This window comes from Manis pentadactyla, chromosome 4 (assembly GCF_030020395.1).
Source record: "Manis pentadactyla isolate mManPen7 chromosome 4, mManPen7.hap1, whole genome shotgun sequence".
NCBI classification, from domain to species: domain Eukaryota; kingdom Metazoa; phylum Chordata; class Mammalia; order Pholidota; family Manidae; genus Manis; species Manis pentadactyla.
In genome coordinates, this window is record NC_080022.1 from 134,258,882 (window position 1) to 134,283,648 (window position 24,767).

At 50.2% G+C, this 24,767-nt stretch overlaps 2 protein-coding genes across 3 annotated transcripts in view; one reads left to right on the forward strand and one right to left on the reverse strand.

Annotated features, from left to right (window-relative positions):
* Window positions 1-20,024, forward strand: part of STX8 (syntaxin 8) — a 292,360-nt gene extending 272,336 nt beyond the window's left edge. For both annotated transcript variants that reach the window (XM_057500881.1, XM_057500882.1), the window contains exon 8: window positions 19,849-20,024. In XM_057500881.1, the coding sequence (XP_057356864.1) occupies window positions 19,849-19,916 (68 nt within the window). In that variant the 3' untranslated portion in view covers window positions 19,917-20,024. The remainder of the gene's footprint in view (window positions 1-19,848) is intronic.
* Window positions 12,785-24,767, reverse strand: part of NTN1 (netrin 1) — a 207,451-nt gene continuing 195,468 nt past the window's right edge. Inside the window, exon 8 of the mRNA XM_057500879.1 lies at window positions 12,785-13,073. Coding sequence (XP_057356862.1) covers window positions 13,069-13,073 — 5 coding nt within the window. The 3' untranslated portion in view covers window positions 12,785-13,068. The remainder of the gene's footprint in view (window positions 13,074-24,767) is intronic.

A 24,767-nucleotide genomic window follows, 5' to 3' on the forward strand; every position in this document is an offset into this window, starting at 1 on the left:
AGGGTGCATGTCACCATTGTCAGGGAGCAGGGCCCACCTCACAAGCCTGCAGTCTGCATTTCCTCTCTCACCTCCAAAGAAAAGAATCTGCTTACCCAGCTCAGCTCCGGGAGCTGGGCTAAAGGGGGTCAGAGGCTGCTGGCCAGCCTGGGCTCTACACCCAAGTCTCCGTGGCTCCGTGGGGGCACTCGTGGGCACAAACTACAGCCGCCTCGGCTCACACCTCGACCAGAACCTGGGTCAAAACAGATCCCACTGGGGCTTAGACACCCCACGAAACATGTCTGGCAAAGTCTTAATAGTAAGAAAAGTGGATGTTTATTGAGTACTTAGTATGTTATAGATACTTTTCCAGCACTGTGTAAATATGTGTGTGTGTACATTTATATACACACACATACATATACTCATACTACCCAGTGGTATATATATTATAGTATATTTTACAGTGTGTGTGTGTATATATATATATATGTGTGTGTGTGTATATATATGCAGTGGTATATAAACTATTATTATCACCGTTTTATGAGTGAGGCCCTGACAGGTTAAGTAACTTGCCTATAACCACACAGGTGGGAAGTGGGGTAGCCAGGATTTGAACTCAAAAAGTCTGGCTCTAAACCCATGGGCATAATAAGCATTCCTTACCTGTCACTGGCACTGTGAATTAACAGAAGAGGAAAGCGTGTGTAAGTGGGGGAAGGCGGGAAAGGTGGAGTGATCGGATGAGGGGAGAGGTGGAGAGCAGCCGCTCCCCGCATCAGTCGGGCCGGGCGTGATGGGGGAAGAAGCTCTGAAGGCAGAAGAGTCCAGCCTAGGAGGCGACAGTGGAGGGACAGGAGCCACCATGGGTGCTGGGGTGAGAGCAGAAATACGCGGAAGAAGAGACCCAGGACATCTGGGGAAACCACTCGCTCCTGAGGGGCCGGCGCCAGCGAGGGTACCTGTACCGTCAGAAGCAAAAGAAGCAGAAGGTGTAAACAGACCATGAATCGGAATAGTTAAGCAACACAGATCTTGATGGTTCCTTTGACCTAAGAAACTGTTGTATTTTAGACGACTTTGGTTACACAAATGTAGTTATCCATAATACTTACTGGCAGAAGTGACAGACACAGCAAAGCTGATATCAAATCCCTTCTGAAACGTTGGTTAGGGTCTTACCGCCACCCAGTCTAACAAGCAGGTGACAGAGCTGAACAGGACTGAATACATCTGTCCTGTAACAAGACCTGATTACGTTGAAATGCAAAGTGGTGAAGCCAGATTAGTTGTGATTTTAATAAGAAAAGTTAGTTTCTTGCAGAATAGTCTCATGACCCACCAGCTATGGCCATTTCCCCAGAACCAGCTTGAGACTGTAATGATAAAAATACGGGTTGTGATTCAGTTACCCTAATCTCCTATTCAGACCATTCTGCAAGAATGGAAAAGTATCGGCTCCTCATATCCAGGAAACTGTCAAAAGGGACCACTTAGAGCAGATTGCAGAGCATGTCAGACTATACACGAGCAGAGCCACTAAGTCGAGGTCTAGCCACATAAACACACCCCTGCTCCATGGCGAGGCTGAACAGCTTGGATTTTCACTGCAGGATTCAGAATGAGAGGGAAATCGCCAAAGCAGCGAGGCCTCAGGCCAATTATGCAATTAGCCAATAGCCTCTGCTGGCCTCCCCATTTGTTTAGATAAATTTTGAAATCATCAGTGAGCTTATGAGCCAGATTCTTTCTTTGTGAGGAGAAAGTCAGACTATATAAACCTGCATAGTGCCATGCACTATGCGTGCCGGACACGTTCTGCTTCCCGCCTCTCCCCTCCTGGCAGGAGCAGAATCGTTCTGTGGACACTTCTGGCTGTGTGTGGTCTTTCTTGGTCCTCTCTGGGGATTGCGGGGCACCGCTGAGGGCGGCCACTGGGGCCAGGACCTGGTGGCCAGGCTGCCTGCCTAGGCCCTGCCCCAGGCCCTGCTTCAAGGCTCACTCCCACGATGTTCAAACCTGTAGAGGGATGTTAATTAGCAAAGACTGGAACTCCAGGAGAGAAGGAGAGCTTTTAGCCTCTCCATTCCATGAAGATGACCTTTTGGACCCAGAAAGGAAACTGGGCTCCAGTTGCTTTTATTGGAGGCACTCAGAGTGCTTCCCACGTATCTCATTTATCCTCATGACACTCCTGAGAGGTATGTTTGTTTGAGATTTATACAAAGTTATGATTATACCTATAGATTCAAGTTCCTGATTCTGTGTCATTCTAAACCTTGAGTCTCATCCCCATCTCACTTTTCTTAACGTAACTAAACCCTTTGGGGAATGAAATGTCTCAGGCTTTAGCCCAGCCAAAGGGTGATTTTTTTCCCCCTTCCTTTTTTGTTGTTGTTAAGTTTGATTTATTACTTAGGATTGTAGCCAAGCTCGATGGATGTTCAGATTATTATAAATAATGTGGATTGAAAAGATTGTGCTGAAATGTTTATTGCATTCTTAGAAAGAGAACAAGGAATGGTGTGGAGAGTGTGGCTGTGGTGAAGGAGGGGCATAAGGAGGCAGAGGAGGCACATCTTGCTCCTAGGATATTTTAGTGTGTCAATAAACGGCAGTGCTCTAAAAGGAAAAAATGTATGTTGCAGTCGTGCTATCAAGAATGCAGAAGTGTTCCAGCGGGTGTAAAGAATATACTTCAAGAATGTAAGGACCATAAGGAACCAATCATTAGACATTCCCTCTCTCACTCCTCACCCCCAATGCTCGAAGAAGGCTGTTAGCAGAGGGGCTGCCTCTGCCTGAAAGCTGGCTCTGCAGCAGGCGAGCTCTGAGGTGCCCTCTCGGATGGCAGGCAGCTGGCGCTGCAAAAGCACCTCCTTCTGACGGACGTATTTGGCACCCAGTGGCTGTGGCATCCTAAATCTGCATTCTTCAGGAGCACTAGAAATACAGTTGTTAGCCAAGACTCCTGATGTGGGGAAATAAATGTATCCAGCCATTGCATTTGAAGCTGAAATCATACCAGCTTTTTCCTGCTTCATAGTTCCCACTGCAGCTCTTCTTCCTCTCTTGGGCCTTTCCTTAGGCTTCTGTGAGGAAGAGGAAGGGTCCAACTTGCTTAGCAGCTGAGACCATCTGTATCAACCTGGTGCTAAACAGAAAAGTCTGACAGTCCAGTGGGGATGATTCTCCAAGTCTGTCTTTATTCTAAGCCAGAGCAGTGTTTTGGCCACTCTACCTGCTGCTATGGTCCTGCAGACCTCCTCCGAACAGAGCTAGCTCTATCAAGAGGAGATGTGGCCGAGGTGACATACATGTGGGACAGGCGGTGAATTGTGACAGCGAGTGAGTTGTGTGCATAATACACACCCAGGCTGCTCCTCTTCCTCACGAAGCTGTGCGTCATCAACAGAGACAGTCATCAGCTGCCTGCTTTGCCCCTTGGACAATGGCCTTCTCACTGCTGCTCTGGGGACATTCAGCCCATTATCTTCCTGGGGCCTGGTGAAAGCCGCCGCTCTCCCTGTGGTGTTAGCAGAGGATATTTTATGTTGTGGTGTGGAGAACCTCTACTAAGCCACTGGTTCTCAAACATTAGCAAATCTCTTAGAGGGCTTGTTAACACCAGCTTTCTGAGCCCTACCACAGAGACCCTGACTCAATAGGTGTGAGGCGGGCCTGTGAAGCTGCATCTCTGACCAGCTGTCGGGCGATGCCCATTCCCCCAGGATCAACTGTGAGTTGCACTGCTCTAAACACAAATAGCATTTCTGTTGTTTAGTAATTTTTGGTAATTTCATTCTCAGGAATATTTTCCAGTAGAGGGTGATAAAAAGGTACAGGGAATGAATAAAGTATGAATTCGAACCGTTTGATTCAATGCAAAGAGGGTCCACTTGGCTGCAGCTGAGTGTGAATCATCTGTGTTAAAAAAAAGAAACCCATGAGCATCTGGTAAAATCTCAACATTTCACTAAAATGTAGCTCTGTTCATTTACTTGAAAGACACATATAGAATACATTCTTCTAGAATTTTATGTTCAGTTCATGAACTACTAATGGGCAGTGTATTGATTTTGAGTTTGGCAATAGCAGCTGTACGTAATTGTACCCTTTTATAGTTCCTTAGAACCAACACTCCTTAATAACCTGTTTTGTTGATAGTTTATACCCTTTCATCTGTTTAACACGTATTCGTCGAGCATGTACCATCTGCCAAGTACTGTTCTAGTTCCTAGAATATCTCCACATTCATTACCATGAAGCAAAAATGTCATTTGAAATCCATACTATTGACTCTTCATGTCCCAGGCTATGATGAACTGCCATCCAGTCAACCAAAACACAAATACCTGTTGAGCATGTGTCATATGACATCTATACTAGGCACCTGTGGGTAATATGCTGGGGACACAGACATGGAAACACATGGTCTGTCCCCTCAAGAATTTACAGACTATCAGGGAGGATAAACCGTGAACCAAAGCAATTGTTAATTGACCCAAATGACAAGTTCATTTCTGTGATGTACAGAATAACGGTATGAAGAAGAGGCCAAGGAAAAGTGGTCCTGCAACTGCCCTGGGCATGGGAGAGAAGGTGCCAGTGGGGAGGGAGCAGTTTTGAGCTGAGGCCTAAAGCCAGTATTGTGTGCCGGGAGTGTGCAAGCTGGCAGAGGGCTTGTGGCAGTGTGAACCGTCCCTGCCACCGCGCACAGGTATGAGTGAGCGTGGCGTGTTAGGAGTGAGAGGCCAAGGTGGGAACACTGGATCATCTCATTGGGAATGTGTGATAATCCAGCTTTTTAATTCTGCTTTAAAATGACTTTTTAGGTATCTGACAGACCGTGTTTAATGTAAGTCAACAAATACTTTAAAGCCAAATCTGACATTTTGGATTGTCTGCTCTACTTTTTTTCCTGAAGAGTGGATAAGGAAAAGTTGACATCATTTTAAGTTATCCTCAAACACCTTTTATTCTTTGCACCAACATCATACATCTGAAAGGCAGATAAATTTTGTGCATGGTATGTGATAGGCAAATGCCTGGTAACAGCTTAAACAGGCTAATGTGTGACCCCTGACACTCAGTTGTGGTCACCAGTGGGCCTTTTTCTGACTGTATCTTTACAGTCGATTTAAGTCCCTGACACGCTGACCACCGGCCGAGGAAGGATGAGGAGGGCTTCCATCTGGGTTGCCTCACCCCTGAAAGTGCTATAAGCCTCATGCCTCACTGCAGTCCTCCAGGCTGAGTCCCTCTGGGCAGCTGTTCCATCTTTCAGCTCTGCCACAGTGACTCCTTGGGGCTTAAGGACTTCTATTCATTCTTCTTGCCTCTGGAGTCCTTGCTCAACATCTTGTAGGCTGGCCGTATTGTAGGATGTCAGGCTCAGGATTGTGGCCACTGGTTTTCAGTAGGCTCGTCAGTGGCATCGCTGAGCCTGGGCACCGCTCCTGCAGGTCAGTGTCTCAGAGCTGCAGAAGGGTTTGTAGGGCACCACTTTGGGGTCTAAGCCTGCACTACACTGACAGCAGACTCTGAAAGTGGCCACCCTGTTCTGCAAAGATCAAGCATTATGGATCCTTGGACGATATGCTGTTCATAGAAGGACTTCTCTGGGGTGAGAGGTGTTTGCGAATAGTGCTGAGTGAAGGTGATGTCATGGCAGCATCCCCCAGGGGAAGGAAGAGGCTCCTTCACTCCAGCGTGAATGCCCCTGTAGGGGTACCACGTGCTTGGTGTGAGCACTTTGCAGCTTGACTATCCCCTGGCTACTCCTGTGAATTTCCTAGATTGAACTACAAGCTCTGAAGCTGCTTCTCTTAAGAGGCCCTCTTTCCATGATCCAGGGCAGAGCAGCTTCTAAGTCTCTTTCTTTGTTCCCACTCCACCAGTCTTGGTGATGCCGCTGGAGCTCACAAGTCTGATGGCTTCTTCCTGACACTAGTGAACAGGTAACAGTTGACCAGGGTGCATAGCTTTCACTCCCTCCCTGCAGCCAAGCATCTCAGTGTAGCAATATCCTCAAATTAGCAACCCAAGGCCTAAAGGGGAGACCACTGGGGTACTCTGAGTGAAAGACACATCTCTTGTGATCAAACAAATATGAACTGCATTTTACGATGTGCTTTTAATTCAGGTATTTTTATTCATGTAGGCATTCAGGCTTTTGGAGAATTTTGCATGAATATAAATTTTAAAATCTGTTGTCATGGTAGAATTTGAAGCAGGCAGTAGAGAAGATTTTCAGGGAAACTGTGGTAGCCATATTTGGCTGACCCGAGAGTGGTCATGGCCAAGGGCACGTGGCTGGTGGGGTTGTCCCCAGGGGGACCTGGCTTGCCATGCTGGTGGTTTGCCATGGAGAACATGCCACACTGAGAACTTAACAGTGATCTCGGATAGGGAGTGGGTCAGGCGTCTTCTGTCCAAAGATTGATGACTGTGAATGCCACTTTTGCAGCAAGAACAATTTCCAGGAGGTAATAGTAGCAGCTAATGTCAAGTGAGAATGTGCCATGTGCCAGGTAGTGTGCCCAGCACTAAGCATTTTGTCCCCAGGACAACTCTGGGAGCAGGGGTTGGTGTTCCTGAGTTTGGTCTACAGAGGACTGGCTCCCTTACCCAAATGACAGAGCCATCATTTAAGCACAAGCAGTCTGATTTGTGAGCCCGCGGTGTAGCTGGTTGTTCTGCTCTTTGGCCTCCCGGAAGGGGAAACCTTGTGTTCATGCGCACATACGTTCTCATGTGCCGTCACAGCTGGGAAATGCCATACATGGTGCTGGAAATTAGTGGGCCAGAGAGCTTCAGCTCGCTTTGCGGTAAGCACTTGAAAGCAGGCTGACCTTTTGAACATAGTAGAGCTAATTTTTCTGCCTCAATGATGAGGACAGGCTTCGCAGCCAAACTGAGTAATCATGACATATGTTCTGCCTATTTGGGAAAAGGCTCTGCTCTTAAAGTGAAAGGACCACATTGGGCTGCTCTCTCCACCCTTATTTTTCTTTTCTCCCACAGCTCTTAACAGTCATCTTTCTTCTGCCCTCCCCACTCTGGCTTTTGGTTCTATATCGTCCATGTCACCTTGGAGGCCAAAGGAATGCTGAGATGAGGTGAGGGCAGATGTAGCCTCCAAGATGTCAGAGTGGTCCCTGACCTGAGGCAGTAGTGATCCCTGCTTTAATTGAAATGCATTTACCCAGATTCTTTCAAACTTTTGGTGACATCTTGCATCTCCTATTTCATCACCACTACTGCCTGGCTTCCCTTAGATTCCTGCAGCCAGCGGGTGGCCAGCACTTTGCACTGTCAGGCAGCACTGTTCAGAGGTGAAGTGGCCCCTAATAAAAGCAGCAGGCCTCAGGTTAACACTCACACTTTTCATGGGCATGGAATTGTCACAACTGGCCATCTGAGAAGGAGCTGCAGTCCAGGCAGCGGTGTGCTGCTGCTTCAGCTTAGACCACATGTCCCCACAGATCAAGCAGGCACCAGAGTGTGCTGGCCAGGTTAGCCCGTCCTGGCAAGTGCTGGGAACCCACTGACAAGTTCTTCCTCTCCAGCTCCTCTTTCTGTGCACGCCACAGTAAGTCTCCTTTCTATTGCCAGTTGTCATTACATCACCCTTCATTCCAACAAACTTTCATAATGTGTTATTTCCAAGCTTACATATTATTAACATTTAAGGATGGCAGTTTCCTGATGCCATGTAGGAAGGCACCCTAATCTCACCTGCAGTATGTTCCCAAATCCCACTGTGGGGTGGCTGGTTTCTGGAAAGTATTAGCACTTGCTCCCTCATATGGCCCTGGAACCTGAGGGAGGGGGATATAAGCCTTTGAGCTATCTCCTGGCTTCCACAATAGGAAGAGATAAGCTGTATTTTTCTATATAGCACTTAACACCTTGGAGTTGCTATGGCATACTACATAATTTACTTATATTGTTTTTTATCTGTCTTTACCCTCTGTACTCCCCCCCCCACACACACACAAATAACAACTCGGGAAGGGCAGGAATTTTTGTCTTTCTGTTCATTGCTGCAACTGCAGAGCCTGAAGCAGTGCCTGGAACCCTGCAGATGCTCAATCAATATTTGTTACATAAATCAAAAGGCATTGTGGAGGAACAGAATCCAGAAGATTCAAATACTGTCTTTGCGTACCTAACCACATCAAGAGTGGGGAACTTCTGTTCCATGTGTTGATTAGATATTTATTGAGCAGCTCAATGTGTAACGTATATAATGTATGTAACGTGCCTAGCACTGCTAACAGTGATGGACATAGCTCTTGTTAGCACTGTGGCAGCAGGAACAATGTGCATTCACCTGGGACCTGCTTCCCCCAGACACCTGATGGGCCCTTACCCACTGTGCTTTGGGGAAGGAGGGATCCCCAAGGGGAGGTGCACCCTATCCAAGGTGTCCTTGTTTACGGAGGGCGAGCTCTCCCGCCCTGATCTTTGCTCCAAGTACCTCTTGCCCCAGAGCTTGAGCACATCTCCTGTTCACTTTGACTCTTCAGGACAACATCCGGAGCACTGCTCAAAGGACATGCGTAAAATGATAGGATATGTGACTGTGCAGGAGAGGACTCTGGTACCTGAGAGGGCCTCTTGACGGTGACAGTTACTGGGACCATGGCCCACTCAGGGTAGGGAGGGCTGCAGCACAGGACGCCCGCCCTCAGGAGCAGCGCCTTAGAACTGCCCTTTCAGCACTAAACCAGTAAAGCGAAGTTGTTCCTGTGTTACTTTCATATTTTTCCAAATAATTAGAGACAAGTTGTTTTTTTGCTGATGGTTTCTTTACTGAAAGATCTTGGTTACAAGTCAGAGGAAATGACTCTGGCTCATTTAGGTTAAAGAACATGCAATTTATTTGATGTTGGGTTATTTGCAAGAATCTAAGGGATGATTGTGTGAGCCTTGACTCAAAAAGAGCCAGAACAGAGGCAAGACCTACAACCCTGGGCCGAGTTTATGGGCCACACCACTACAGTGTCACCATTACGTGACAAAGCCCCACCTCTGCTCAGTCCAAGATCTGAAATTCCTAGAGAAGGAGCCCGGTCACCTCCCTTGGGCTCCCCTGCTGGAGCCCTCAGCTGTGCCTATGGCGGGGTCAAGTTGAACAGACTGGGCTACCTCCCCCGCCCTCCTCCCAGTATGTTCTTTGTGGTTTGGAAGTCAAGACTCAGTTCTGATCTACCACCCAGAAGTCTTGCATCATGGTTGGATGATTTGCTTTTGGGGAAAAAGAAAAATCAAATGGGTAAGCTTCCTATTTCTCTTGATGGCCACACCTCTTTGCCCTGCCTTTCTGTACCTTAGGACTTTGGCGACAGTACCCTTCTGTCACCTTGCCTGGTGTCCCTAGATGGTGCCAGGTGACATTTCCCAGTCCAGGCCGCCCAAATGAAGGGGTTTGTAATGGAGAATCCATAGCCTGACTGGAGCCATCCAGAAATCTTTTGACACTTAGTCAAGAGGGAATTGTCCAAACAAGATATCCATAACAGAGTTCCTGACTGTCTTTTCAAAGACCTTTGAATTTTTGCCAGACTCCAGACAGATTCACATTCCCGGGGGTAACATGTGGCACATGAGGACATATTTCATAACAAATATTGATGCGCCAGAGAATTGGCATTAATTTATTGACTTGACAGCTCATAATAAGCTGCTTTTGATTGCTGATATGAAGGATTATCTATGTACAATTGAATTCTGCTGCTGAACTCTGGTGATTGCGGGCCTGAACTTATTTGAGGGAAGGGAAATGAGTAACACTTTTAAGAGCACAGATGGAGCCTAGAAGCCAGTCAGCACTTTCTGTGCAGGAAGCAACAATAATGGCCGAGTTTTTTACATACTGCCTCTAAGGAATGGTGTCATCTGCTGTGTTCTTGTTGTTTTGGGGGAGGTGGGGATGGGCTGACCTTCTGCCTCTCGCAGGAGACTGGGAGGCCTGGAAAGAGCCAGTATGTACCTTTGTGCCTGTTGGACCTGACCCATAGTAGACACTCAATAAACGTTTGTTGAGTTCGGTTCAGGTGTGGGTAAATCTCACTCTTTCAGGCCAGAACTTCCCAGAGTAGAGCCCTTGGTCAGCTGCCCTTCAGGACAACCTGATCAACAAGTCTGACCCCTTCCTTAAGACCTGATTTGCCCTGGGCCGATGAGATGAGCTCTTACACTGGGTCTCCAGTGACCGAGGGGCAGCCTGTCAGGGCCCAAGCTGGTGCTCGTTCCGTGGACCCCAGAGCCCAGGAACCTGCCTTTCGCCAGGCCTCCGGCCCACTCCCCCCCCCCACCTCGCTTGCAGTCTTAATTCCTTTTAATTTCCTGTTTCTAGGCAAGTCCTTTTTTCCCTCATCCCAACCCCCCTCCCCCCCACCGCTCCTCTGGGTCACCTTCCCCTGCTTCCTGTTGAGAACACTCACTCTCTTTGGCCCCCAGATGGCTCTCTCTGCACCACGCTCTTCTCTGACGGTGGGCAGTTGGCCACCTTCTCTTTAGAGTTGGTTTTCAAGTTTATCTATGTAGGCAGAGCAGCACTTCTTCTCTGCACTGAAATGGGGCGACGGCCAGGGACCGGGGAGATGAACTTCCAGGACAGCAGTAGGGAGGGTGCCTCCTCCCTCCTCCCCGTGCCCCCTCAGCACAGAGCCAGCCTGTACTCCCTCGAGGGGCGCTGGCCTGCCACTCCTAAGAGTCACCTGTGAGAATACCACAGTTCCCACCTGCAGGAAGGTTGTACTTTGCAGAATGGAGCCAGCAGTTAGTCAGCAGTGGCCATGTGCCAAGCCTTGGCCATTAGGAAACGTCACGGGATGCTCTGACAGGTTTGGGAAATGTGCATCCCCCCTCGTGAGCCCTCCGTGAGGAAGCCGGGGTGCAGAGAGTTGGTAGCTTGCTCACTCAGGCTTGCAAGGGGCCAGGCTGGAGTTTGCAGGGGCTTCCTCATCCCCCTACACTGTGTTCCTAGGCTCTGGTCTTCTGGACCGGCAGAGATACCTTCAGTTGTGTGATAGAAAGCCGAGATAAAGCCAAGATCCGTTTTATTGAAATTTCCTTTGTTTTCTTTGTTTTCAGTGAGAACCAAAACATAGGCAGGTTCTAGGCCGATTCTGTGCCTGCTGATGTATTTCTCTGAAGAGCTGCACTGTCGTTCCTGTGTGACAAACCATGTTTGCCACCTTCATACCCGGCAGGACCTCTGTGGCCTGCCTAGGCCGCCTTCCTTCCTGGCCTCCGAGTCAGGCCAAGCTGCCCATGGCTCCCTCCAGAGAATGTGGCCATTTGCCCAAAGCCAGCCCTGCTTTGGCCTGCTGCCTTCCGCGGGTCCCTAATGGGCAGTGTGGGGTAACCTCTGAGACCCATTTTCGTACCTAGAAACTGGGGGAGGTTGTTGCTTCACTAGCTTCACTGACTCGTGGTGAGGGCAATATGGGATTTGAATCTTGTCAAATGCTCCAGCTTACATACCTGATAGCATAACACTCTCATTTTTTACCTCTGTTCTTGTTATGCTATTATTATTTTCATAAACATTATCATCATTTGTGTCCTCAGAGCTAGAGCGCCAGGCCCCCCCACACCTGCGTCCCTCTCGGCCCACCTTCCCATGTAGCTGAACGTGTAACACCGCTGGGCACCACTTCAGAGCTCCCTCAGGCTTTCCTTGAATCCTCAGGGTTCCCCTCTGGGCCAGCTGCAACCGTCTCTGCCTCTCAGCTGCGACCCCATCCTCACTGCATGCCCACTCCGACCTCCCTTCTCAAAGGCCTTTCCCATGTCAGGTCTTCAGGGCTCTGTCACCTGGAGTCCACTTGGCTGTGCTCTGCTTGCCTTCTGACTCCAGCCAGTGTTGCACCCACCACAGCTGACCTTCCTGTGGCTAATGACTGAAATGGATGCTGCCAGATATTCCACTCTGAACTTCCAGCCTTCCCTGGACACCTGTCATCACTGCTGGGCCTCAGCTAGAATTGGGCTTTCTGTTTCTAAACTAAATGCCACCCAGGTGTTTGTTTTTGCTCCTCTTCCATCTCTTTTGGAACGAGTGACATTTTATTTCTGTTGTTAAATGACAAGACCAGCCCTCTCTTAGGACATTTATGGGGCATCTGCCGCCCTCTCTCAGGACATTTATGGAGCATCTGCCGTTCACGAGGCACCATTCTTACGCAGTGGGTTATCCAGGAGTAATAATTATTCTCATTGTAGCTACCATTTATGGAGTGCCAGATATGTTCTAGAAGTTTTATGTACTTCGTTTATTGAATCCTTACAGCAAGCCTGTGAAGTTGATATTTTTAGGCTTGTTTTACAGATGGTGGAACCGAACTCAGAAAGAAGGAACTTTCCCAACAGCTCACAGCTAGTAAGTGGCAGGTTTGAAGTCAGGTCTCTTTAGCTGCCAAAACCAGTGCCCATTCTACCACATCAGACTGAGAGGTCCCTGTTTTGGATCCTAGGACCTAGGAAAGGAATGTTAATAAAGAATACAAGAATTTAGAGGTGGAAGATGATCGCTTAAGAGTGTTAACCTGGCTGTGAATGTTTCTTTGACGCCAGGAGAAGTGAGATCTTTAGGGGCCAAGCAGTCCTTGTGGGGAGTGGAGCGTCCAAACTTTGACCCTGGGGTTGGGGGAGAAGGGGAGGAGGTATGAGCAGGCACAATGGGATGGCAGGTCTGTTGAGGAGGTGCAGGGGGACCCCTGGAGCTGCCGAGGAAGGTTTTACCCAGGAACAGAGAAAGGGTTTGGAGGATGGGTCGAATGCCAGGCATGAACAAAACTAAATACAGAAAACCAGGGACAACTTTTGCTTGGTGTTTTAATTAAACCACTATTTGAGGGAAAGAAAACCGGGTGAATCAGATTGAACAGGTGAGAGCCGGTAGATAGCTGTCTCCCACCGCTATTGTCTCCAAGGGGGAGCTTCCGGCTGCTTGGAGGAAGGCCTCTAGTGCCTGCACCCCGGGCCATCAGCAAAGCAAACACCAGCCAGGGTGGGCAGGCGTAGGCCCAGGGGTGATCTCGGAGGTAACCGCAGTTCTCCAGCCATTCAATCTGAAAATCAAAATGTAAATATGTTCACCTTCTCTGCATAGCATCTATTCGTTTCTTAGCTTATTTGCCCAGTCATGGGATTAAAGGGAACATTTACATGAACTTTTGAAAACAAATATTCCTCCTTTTTTTTTTGCCTTTTCTCATGCTTATTTCCCACCTCAAGTCAGGAGTCTGCTGCAAAAATTCTGTTTGCTCAATGAGAACCCACTAGTTAATACATAAGCAAATGTCACCTATTGTCAAGCACAACTGGGGAGAAAAAACCCAACTACAGAAGTCTTTGATAAATGTGATAAATATCTTGTGTGGATCTTGAAGGTCATCAAAGTGTATGGGACTTGTTTTCTGGCCCTGACTTTTCCGGTGTGAAGTACAAAGCAGACAATAAGAGAAACTATATTTTGGTTCAAAACAACCAACAGACACAGGCAGTCAGTGCAGCGCTCCCTGACACACAAAACCAGATTAAAAGACTTACAGATAAAACGGCCCTGCTTTCCCCTCCCTCCTCCCCTGCGCCCTTCCACCCCTTCCTCCCCTGCCCTGCTCCTCTCCTACATGCCCCTCCAGCTAAAGGGGAGAAGAGGCTGCTCTGAGTCCCTCAGGAAAAGCCGGACTCCATCCTCCTCCTCCTCGTCAGGACGCCCTCAGAGCTGTTACCTGCGCTCAACTGTGGCGGAGGCGCTGTGCTGGCAGACACAACAGTCGCTGGTTTCCAGTGTTTCACTGGAAAAAATACGGACCATTAATCCCGATGAACAATCTACAAAAAACACAACACTGTTCCCCAGAGACCGTGTTTCATATCCTTTCCCAGTTTGAAAAGGAGTTTGTTTTCTTACATCTTTTTTTAATTGCTAAGAGCTGGACTTGTAAATATTGTAGTGGTTGAGTAATACTCATCTGGTAAACTGGCCGAAGGAAATGGACATCTTTTTCCACTCCGGTGACTCTGGCGTCCCCTGCCTGCCCCCGAAAGGCACCTCGCCTATTGGAAGGGACCGTGCCTCGCCAGCTGCCTGGGCGCCGGCTCGGGAGCCAAGTGAGGTGCGGAGACAACCCCGCCCAGACCGCCAGGTGTTTTTGTGTGAGGGCTGGGGGGCAAAGAGCATTCTTTGTTTAAGAAGTTGGCGGGTTCCCAGAAGTTCAACTGTCTTTCCTAGTTCAGTTATGTCAAACATTTCCTTAGCTGGGGGATGGCTGGCTGGACCCCCTGAGGCTTAGGCACTTCCCCAAGGCACAGGAAAGTTCTCTTCCACACGTGACGGGGATACCATTCACATTCCCGGCCCTGCAGCAGGCTGGTGCCCTGCGTCCACTAGGCCGGAGCCACTCCCCTCCTTCCCAGAGGCTCTTCCCTGCCTCTGTCTTTAGGAAATGGCAGCTCCTCTGTGCTTCTGTGTGCTGGCGTTGATTTTGATGTAATGGTGTCCTGTAGGGATACTTCCTGAAGTATTTGGAGATGAAACCTGTCTGGGGTTTACTTCAAAATAATACACTGGGGCCAGAACGCAGGGAAGGGCATAAGTAGGACCAGTCCAGCGGTGACCTAACCCTTGTTAAATTGGGGGAGAGGGGCGGGCATCACAGCTCCTTTGGCTCTTGTGTCTATTTTTGTGTTTGTTTAGAATTTTCTACCATGAAAGGCAGAAGGGATGGAGGAGGGAAGGACGGGGAGAGAGAAAAAGGGGGAAAAAGAGAGGAATTTTATCCTAGTTTTTCAGCCCAAGGGAGTCTGGGCCCCTCTTCCTGATGAACCCCACACTCTGTTAGGAGTCAGAAGCCCCCCAAACAGGCCTTACTGGTCCAGAGGGGGTCAGGGCATGGACAGGGGGCCAATCCTAGCTCTTCCCTTTGCCAGTGGTCAGGCCTTAAGGACAAGAGTCTGCTCTCTGGAACCTGAGCACCTCATGTATACAATGGAGTCCAAGCACCCCACTGTTGGGATTTGGCGAGGCGAGTCATGTGTAGCGCTTAGTACAGGACCTGGCATGTGCCGGTGGTCTGTGTACAGTGCAGCTCGGCTCTCCCTGGCTTTAGGAAGGCCTTGGTCACTCTTTCTGAAACATCTTCAGAGGAGAGAGACGCCGCTGAGGGGAGGGGCCCAAGCTGTGAGCACATTCTCAGAAAGCCACTCTTGTTAAAGAGGAAGGATTGTGGTGACGGGGCAGGTCAACACCTACTCCTTGACCAAAAGAATCCAAAAGGCTTCAGTTGGCTTTTGCTTATCACTGTCACTTGCTGTCTTAAAATGATTTCCTCAGTTGACCCTCCGTGTACACCTGCTGAAAGTCTCCTAGCCAGAGGACCCAGTTTGCTCTGAAAAGGTTTAAAATGTAAAAGTCTTATTTGTCATGGTCCCTGAAGTCCCCCTTTTCATCTCTGGACAAGAACCCAGTTGACCACATATCACCAGGCCACTCTGTGCATTAATAGCTGAAGTGCATTTTCATTTTTCATAGGTATTGTGTGCCCTGTCATGGCTTCACCACGGCATGATTTGTACAATTCACAGTTTCTCTGATAGAATAATCACAGCTTAAGGAGGCATTGCTGTTATCAATCATAGTTCCAAAGGGCCACCCAGCCTTTTGCTCAAACTGTACCAGAAAGGTCTCCAAAGCCCGGGAGCTTTTCTCTGTCCGCCTTGTGTCTGGGCAGTGTGCGTAGATTGGTGTTGACCACTTTTTGAATTTTCTGTTTCCTTGGCTGCCTCGGCACATTTTCTTAGCTTCCCTCTCTCTCTCTCTGTTGACAGTTCTTCCTGTGTCTTTCTTGTTGACTCCTCTTGTCTCTCTCAAATGTTCAGTATCTTTACTCATTTAGATAAAGACCGTGCTATGCCCCTTGGCGTGCAGGGCCTTGTTTGAGGTGCTGGAAGGTTGACGGCAAGCTGCAGGCATGGCCCCGGTCCTAGACACTCACGTGCCTGTGGTGGAGACAGTGAGCAGCTAGGGCTCTCTATCATGTCACGACTTCAGAAGGGCTGTGGAGCCAGAGAGGTGACAGTGAGAATGCAGGTAACGGCAGGCCCAGCAGGAGGCCCTGAGGAAGGGGTGCTGTGCTGGTGTTGGAGGGGGCCGTGTAGCGGTGGACAGGCTGAGAGGGGACGGCGCTCCTGGCGGGATGGACAGATCATGGAGGCCGATGGCAGCGAGGAGCGGGGCAGCCTGGAGGAGCTGGGGCTGGGGTGGCAACAGCGGGGGCACAGAGCGTGGCTCCCGGGGCAGCAGGGCAGGTGGTGCAGGGCTGTCCAGGCCTGGATGCAGCCGAAGCCACCTGAGAGTTTGAAGCCCAGAAGTAACCTGATCTGCTAAACGTTGCGGCTCAGTCTGGAGTGTGGGCTGGATAGAGCGTGGCCGTCGGCCCACTGCGGTGGCCCTAGCGGGGGAGGCGGTGACGGCTGATTCCTTGAGGCCTCTGCCCTGGGACTGCAAGCTCCATGTGTGTGTAAACTAAAGCCAGATGTGCGGTTTCTTCTTCCCAACCAGTCATTGTTCTTGATTTCCTTGTTATCACTTGCTCTGCTCTTCTCATAATCACCCTGATTTGAAAATTCAAGGTCACTGCAAGCAGCCTCTCCTTCAGGCCGTCTCATCCTCCACCTCGAACCCTTGCTGCACAAGAACTCCTCAGCCTGCAGTGCCTCCCGGGCTCTGATCTGGCCTGAGTGTCAGTCACAGGCCTTCCTCCTGACACACTGCTCATCGTCCCTCCTCTCCTCTACAGAACTCCACCTCCCCTGGTCTTTATGGTAAACCTGTGCTCTGGGGTGCTAAGCACTTGCCCCCAAGCACTCCTCAGTCTGTCTCCTTCCCCCATTTCCATGATTTTTTCCTGATATTGCACAATAGAAACCTTTCACCCCAGCCAGGAAGGAGTGGGCTTCCTGCCCAGGGGGAGCTTTTGATCAACCTGAAGATGTTTTTGGAATCAGAAATGAATGAAAAGATTTGTTCTGGTTCTGGCAACGAGAGAGACAAGAGAATATTCACACACACACCCCTTACAACAAGCATCTCCAAATGCTAGATAAAATATTACACCCCCCTAAAATGTTAATGCATAGCTGCATTTACAAGGAAGAAAGGAAATCTCCAGATGAAGAAATGGAGAGAGAACTGGAAACCAGGACCTAAATGAACGAACCGGTGCTGCAGCTGGGCCATTATCAGCCGTAGTGAGACAGAGCAGGGATTGGCCAAATCCTGGAAAGCCCAGACAGTAAATAGCTAAGGCTTTGCAGACCACAGACACTGTGTCACATCTTCTTTTTCTTTCTTGACAACCCTTAAAAAATATAAAAACCAGTCTTGGCTGATGGGTTGTATAAAAACAGACCACAAGTCAAATTTGAGCCCAGGGCCACGGTTTGCTGCCCCCCAATGTAAAGGCTTGAGTTCGGGTCCATGTAGAGTTGGGGTGGGGGAATCTCAGTTCCCTGAAAAGGGGGTACTCTCAAAGGATTGGATCATCAGAGAAGCATTAGAAAAAACTCACCCACTGTCACAGGGAGATGACAAGGAAGGTGGCCCTGTATCTTTAAGTCCTGTCTCAATATTTAAAAGCATGGACATGGGTTGTTTAAAACTTACACTGCTTGAACTACATTGAACCATTTGCACCTGTGGACAGAATGCCAGGTCTCTGTGAACTTGAGGGGGAATCAAATTGCATTTTCTTATTTTCTTACCTCTAATTGAGATTTTGCATTTTCTTCCATTAAGAAGGTAGGCAATAAACTACATAATGCTTGTGACTTGTCACCAATAGAAATCACAGATATTTTCACATCAGATTACAGTGCATGTGTTAGCCGAGACTTCTAAAAAGATTTGATAAGCATGTTTCAATATAATTGAAAATTTTAAGACAGACTTCTAAACAGTTATGGGGCCAAAGGAAAAAAATAATGGTTGGAAATAGAAAAAATATGTAGAATTTAGAGACTAACAATGAAATCATTTCCTATCAAAAGTTGTAGGCTTAGAGGGGTGCTATTTAGAAGGACGGAAAATGGGTGAGTTAACTTTCAATTCAAGAAGTTAGAGAGCAAAGTGAATCCAAAGAAAGTGTATGATTAGTAAGATTAATAAGAACAAATGCAGAAGTTAATAAAACAGAGAAAAGACAAGAGATAGTCAACAAAGTCAAGGCGTGTTCTTGGAAAAGGTCAATAAAAAGAGGCACCTTGGCAAGGCTAGTCAAGAAAATGATTGCACAAAGGAGTGGTGTTAGAAACTAAAAGAAGGACATAGATACAGCATAGTACTCAAAGTATAGGAGAACATAATGAACAGTTTTTTGCCAGTACTTTTGAACACTCAGGAAAGATTGGGCAATTCCCCAGTAAACTGTAACAAAACCAGCTCAAGAAGAGGGGAAAGCAGAATTCCCAGTGTGGGAAACTATCCAAGTGTTGAGTGAGTATTAAACACACATTGTGCAACCATTTATCTGTTTATTCCCCAAATATGTATGGCGTCTCCACTCCACACACTGTCATGGAAGCTGGGATGCAGCAGTAAATAAAATTATCAAAACTCCAGATGTATGTCAGTTTTGCCCAGTAGAACTTTCTATGGTGATGGAAATGTTCTTTACTGTCATTGGCCAGATGTGGTCTTGAGCACTTGACATATGGTTAGTGTAATGGAGAAATGGAATTTTTGGCTTTTAGTTAATTGAAATTTAAATAACCAGATGTGGCCAGTGGTTATTTCATTGAAAAGATCAGTAATGTGTTGGTGGCTTCCTAGAAGAGAATTAGAAGTTGAACTGACAAGCCTGACCTTTCTGGAAACTGCTCCTCAGTCTCACATGGGCAGTCCCACCTGTTACTTCATAGAGCATTTTCGCCTGGTACCTCATCTGTGCCTCACTTGCCTCTTGGGGCCTCAGTAGCTCAGGGATCCTTCAAGAAGCACATGGTTATTGAGTGCTTACGTTGTGGTAGCTCTGCCCTGTCCCTTGACCCCAGGACCACGCTGGCCTCTGGTGCTGGCAGTGGTGAGCCCTCACCACACGCTGGGTGAGAGAAGGGACTGTGTCCTCCTGGGCCTGCCTCATGAGCACCAGCTGAAGGGATGGGCAGTCATAAGCCCAGAGGCATGAGCTGAGGAGACAGGGCAGGTTGGCGGGAGAGCTGGACGCAGGGACCAGACTGACTGCGGGGCCGATGCTCTCCTTTGTGTTCACCAGTCAAAAGTTTCACAAAACGAAGCTAGAAAATAGTAACTTAAAAATATATACGAAGAAAAAGTCCCTCCTGGCTGTTTTTACACGTGGGCGATGTAAGTATCTTGGGCTCAAGAAGAAAAAAGGCAGAGCCCTGTGGACAGCAGAGAAGGTGAATTCCCGGATGTTATTTCTGTGTAAACACTAAGGGCCTTTGCTTCATGATGCTCCATCAAGGGAAAGAGCAAATGGCCGACATGCGCACAGACACTAGAGCTGGGGGCTAAGCGTGCGTGTGCGCGCCCTTCCTCGCCCAGGTCCCCCCAGCCTTGCTGTCAGGAGTGCCACCACTTGCTGGCACTCTCGAGATTGTGAGCTGGGGATTCTGGAGCCCTGCACTCAACAGCCTGCAAAGCCAGAGTTGTGCAGCAGTAAGGCCTCGGGGCTGTAGACAGCCCCCCACACCCTGGGGCACAGTCTGAAGGCTTGGAGGGAAGAAGCAACTGGAGAAACACATCCGCCGCCCTCTCTGAAGGCAATGGATGTGTGATGCTCAGTGATTCACTGAAGGGCCTTTCGTGCTTCTGTTTTTCAGGGATGATAATGGTGATCTTACTGCTGCTCGTGGCCATCGTGGTCATTGCCGTCTGGCCCACCCGCTAGTGGCCATAAAGGGACCAACAGCCGTGACACCCGCCAGTCAGATGGAGAAAGCTCAGCACCCTTTCAGCACATGAAAGCTGCTGTCAATAAATCCCCCCAAAGCCCTGAGCTCTTGCTGTGTGTTGCTTCAGTGAAGGCAGTTAGTGCGGCAGCTCTGGAGTGCTGCCAGGGTCCCGGCCCCAGAGCGGCCCTTCTGGTTTGTACCGTGGTCATTTTGGTGCCAGCCCAACATGGACCCATGGTTGCCAGTGGATTCCAGCCTTTCTGCAGTGTGCTGGGCATCGTGGGGAATTAATAGGCAGTTTGTAACCTCAGATATCTGCTCTGCTTAGGGAAGTCATGTGCCCACGTAGCACACAATGAGTGAATGGCCAAGGACACGCACATCCCAGCGGGGAACAAGGAGTGACAGGAGGGCTGTGTGGAAGAGGCGGCCGTCCTGGCACATGTCTGAGTGTGTCATTGCCACCCCACCACCCTGCCAAAGTCACCACTCGTACTGGGGCTTGCTGCCATTGCTCAGAAATGTTTCTGGACTCTGCTTTGGGAAATGCCTCCAGACCTAGAAACACATTCTTGATTTCATTTCCTCAGTGACAGTAAACACATTTTCCAAAACTGACACATCTTTATAAGCAGCCAGACCCAAATCTGTTGAATAGGGTGGATAGGACGGAAGTGATCAGGCTGGACAGTACTGTTCATGGTTCAAAGAAATGTGAGATGAGGAGGTCAGGAGAACAGTGCCTTTATCAGCCCCTAACCTGGCTCTGACCACCCTGCGTGTGAGTGTGCACGTGCCTGTCTGTGTGAGGAAGGTGGACCAACAGGGTGGGCCTGCAAAGGTGCGTGACTGAGGCCTGAGTTGAGGGTGCCCTTGTCCCATCTGCATAGAAAGCAGGAGGCCAGCTGACTTTGCTTTTGGCCTCCATAGCAAAGGGGCACATAGCTTCCAAAGCACAAGGTCTCACTGAGGAAAAGGAGAGAGCAGGCCTGTGCGCAGGGCGTCCTGGGGGTTTCTAAGACACTGTGGTGACTGGATGGACACAGGAGGACAGTCACTGTGCAGCCCGGTGCAGTGTGACTTCCTAGAACCTGGAGACCTGAGACTGCGGTGCTGGGAAGCTCTGGGGTCCAGATATGCGGCCCCCACTCCAAGGGACCCGTAGCTTCCTGGGCTTGGTATGTCATCAGTTTCTGCGAAGGGCAGGTGCCCTGTTCCTGCAGCTGTTCTCTAGTGGTGTCGGGTCACTGCAGTTCCTGCCTGTCCCTGCTCCGCCTGAGCAGTCCTGCTTCCCTCTGGGGTGTGCATGTGGCCAGGACACGTGCTTCCCTTCCACAAGAGGTGGTCTAGCCCTGGAGCCAGCCCAGCCTCACTCACATGTGGACTCTACCCTGTATTGGCTGGCACAGGCAGGATGGTGCCACGGGCACAGCCACCCACATCCAAGCAGCCTAGCTCTGTCCCAAATGCTGGTGTCCTGCTCCTGTGGTGTCAGTCGCAGGTCAGCTAGGGGCTTAGAGACATCTCCTCACTGGAACCCAGGCCACTGTAGGTGGGACAGCCAGTGGGCTCTGCAGCAGAGCAGGGGACTCTGGAAACCCTGACACCTTCAGGGGAGTGTTCTGCTGGGAGTGACCCCGTTGCCTGTGCTCAGCACTCACTGGCTGGGACCAGCCACCTGCTCAGCCAGGAGAGCACCAGGAAGTGCTCAGAAGGCAGAGAGCCTGGGCCAGGTGGTGGGTGGCCCCAGTGATAACCAGGCCCCTTACCGGCTCTGACCATGGGCAGGGGGCCCTTTCTATGACATCTCCTCCTCTAGAAAATGAGAGCGGACTATTTCCTGCCTCAGGGCTGCTGGGAGGATTGGGTGAGTTAGCACATGTCCAGAGCACACTGCTGGGCTCGGCTGGAGAAGGATTCCTCCTCTAACCCAAGTCTAAGCCCATTGGGTCAGATGGTCTCCACGTCCAGAGCTTAGGGTTTCTATCACATGCTTTCCACCTAGTGCTGCCAAGCAGACTGTTGTTCAGAGAAAAAGCTGTTGTGTCAGTTTGGACCCTAATCCCTGCTGCCCCAAGGGGCTGCCATTCTGTGCAGAGCCAGGCTCCGCTGTGGACGGCGAGTGGAGGCCCTGGGGACGGGGGAGCAGAACTGCGGGGCCGTGTTTAGATGGGAGGTGGCGAAGGGCTGAGTAGAGGCAGCCAGGAGCAGGAGCCATGCTGTCAGCGCCTGGGTGGGAGGCGAAGGGGAAGCAGGGGAAGCAGCGGGTCTGAAGTGGGTGTGCTCCCGAAGGAGACGGTTATGCTGGACCGGAGGCCAGTGGCGCTCAGCATGTGCTGCCTTGTCCAGGCAGGGGCGGGGCAGTTGCCAAAGGATCACCTGATGGAAAACCCGGAGCCTACAGCGCCGCACCTCCCAGTCTGGTCATGCAAACCCCCAGTCTGCATCAACAGCGTCTCCTTGGAACCCTCCCACTTTGGGGCTCCTGGGAGGCAGCATTGAAGGTCTGTTTGACTTTCTCACCTCCTCTTAACTTGCTCAGCACGGAGCCCCGGCAACTTGTGGGGCATCTTTGAACCAGAGCCACGGCACCCTGGCTCAGTCACACGGAAAGGCCTTTTCAAGCCACACACACTGGGCCGGTGTCTTCACACAGCAGCTCCTGTTCTTTCGCCTGAGTGGGCTCTGGGCCCGGCCCCAGCACTGCGAGCCGGGTGACCTGGACAAGTGACTTCACTTCTCTGGGCCCGTGGGCAGGGGAGGGGGGTGAAAAGCTGGCCAGGTCAGACTGTGCGGACCCTGTCAGAGCCGGGCAGTGCCAGGCCCAGAGGGCAGGGCAGTGCCAGGCAGGAAGGCTGCACCCTTCCGTAGCTGCCTCGGCTGGGTGTCTCCTGCCGAGCGCCCGCCACCCTGAGCCACGGGGCAGAGGGAAGCAGGCGGCAGGGCGTGCCCAGGGGCAGGCATGAGCCCCTCTGGGGGTGTTGCCCCCAGGCAGCCCCCTGAGAACAAGGTGGCTGACATGAAGGTGGCACTTTCCAGCTTGCGGCAGGGCCTGGTTTTCTCCCTTGCAGGTGGGTGTCGAGCCGGCATCCCAGGGGGCCCACGGCACTCTGAGTTGGTTGTGTGAGCAGCAAGACCTCACCACACGCATAACGGAGAGAGGCATCAGCACCTATCACCTCGTGTGCTTTTTCAGTGAAAACGAACTTTATTAAAATAACAGTGTAAGTGTTGTTTAACTTAACTGATTATTAATTATAAGCATTTCAGGTCTGGATACCATATAAAGAAATGCAGACACCTGCTTACCACGGGTACTTTTGTTCCATCAAAACTTCCTTATTATTAATAAATGTAACTAACCTTATTTTTTTCATTAGCCCAGGCCCTTCTGCCCCTTTCAAGCCCCCTGCGCCCCTGCAGAGCCACGGGGCCCTGCTTCCACTCCCCCGCTGCTGACCTCCTGACTGTCCCTGCCTCATGAGCCGCCACTCTCTCTCAGCGAGCCACAGGGCCCTGCCGGCCGGCCTGCGGGGCGCTTACCCTTCCTGGGGGGCAAGGCGGGCCTCCGCTTCCTTAGAACCCTGGCTCCCTGCTTCGTCAGCTTCAGAGTTATGCTGAGAGCTTGTTGCATAGACCAGAAATTCTCTTTTATCTGTGGGGTTTTCTAAGCTAGCCCTGAGAAGTTAATGGGTTTTTTTCCCCCACTTATTTTAAAAAGTGAACCAAGACTCATCTTTCCGCTAATTGCTTCATTGAATTTCAGACCTCCTCCCAATGATATGCCAATAACAAAGAGCATTTTCCTCTTTCCAGAAATGACTTGCTGTTCTGTTGAATCTCCAGTGTGATAAGCAATGAGCTCACCCATCCATACACTGTTTCTCACTGGCTATTCAACCCTTCATTCCCAGTTTTTCTTGGCGTAGTTCTTATATGTCTTTATGTCTTACAAGAACATGGAAAGATATGTCTATTCAACAAAGCCTGAAACCAAGGGGTACCTGTGCCGTGAGCGGGCAGGGCCCATCCAGGACACTGTCTCTGGCAGGGGAAATGGAGGGAGGGCTTTGAGGGTGGGAGCAGGCCCTGGAAGCACCCTTGCCCAGCGGGGGTCTGGGCTTCTGACTGGACTGTGACTGCGTTGGACCGAGTCACTCAGCTTCGTGTGCATCAGCATTCCGGTCTCTAAAACGGGCTTTTCGGTCACCACGGGCAGCTTGTTTCCTGCAGTGAGTCTGGCAGAAGTCAGTGGCTTCTCTTCAAGGCTGCTTACAGTGCCTGTCCTAATGCTGCCTCTGATCAGCTGCGTGCTTCCTTCAGGGATGGGGCTGCAGCCGCCAATCAGGGCTTGTCTGTGGCAGAGTCCCAAAAGGGGGACGGCACTCTTGGACACTGACAGTTTTATGAAGGACAGCAAACAGCTGCGTCACAGAAGCCGGACCTTGAATGACCGAAGCCAAGACTCAGACTTCCAAGTGCCACACACACCTCTCAGCAGGTCTTAAGTCCTGCCACTGGTCCAGATGGGGCTGAAATGGTCTTGAGAAGAGCCGGAGACCGCAGAAAGGCTTGCTTTCTCCTTGGCCTGACGGCCAGATGAGACCTGTACCCTGTCCCTGCCCACTCAGTGTCGGGCATTGCCATTCCATCAGGGACATCCCCCCGAGACCTCGCCTGTCCTCGCTTTGACCCCTGGTTCCAACAGCACAGGAGCTGTTCCTGTGATCAGGACTCCTTCAGGAAGCTGACCCTGTTTCTTCCTGAGACGCTACTAAAGGCATCTCTGTCAGCTCTCCCTCCATGCAGCAAGAAAAGGGCTTTCCATGCCTTCTAGGGGCCAAGAC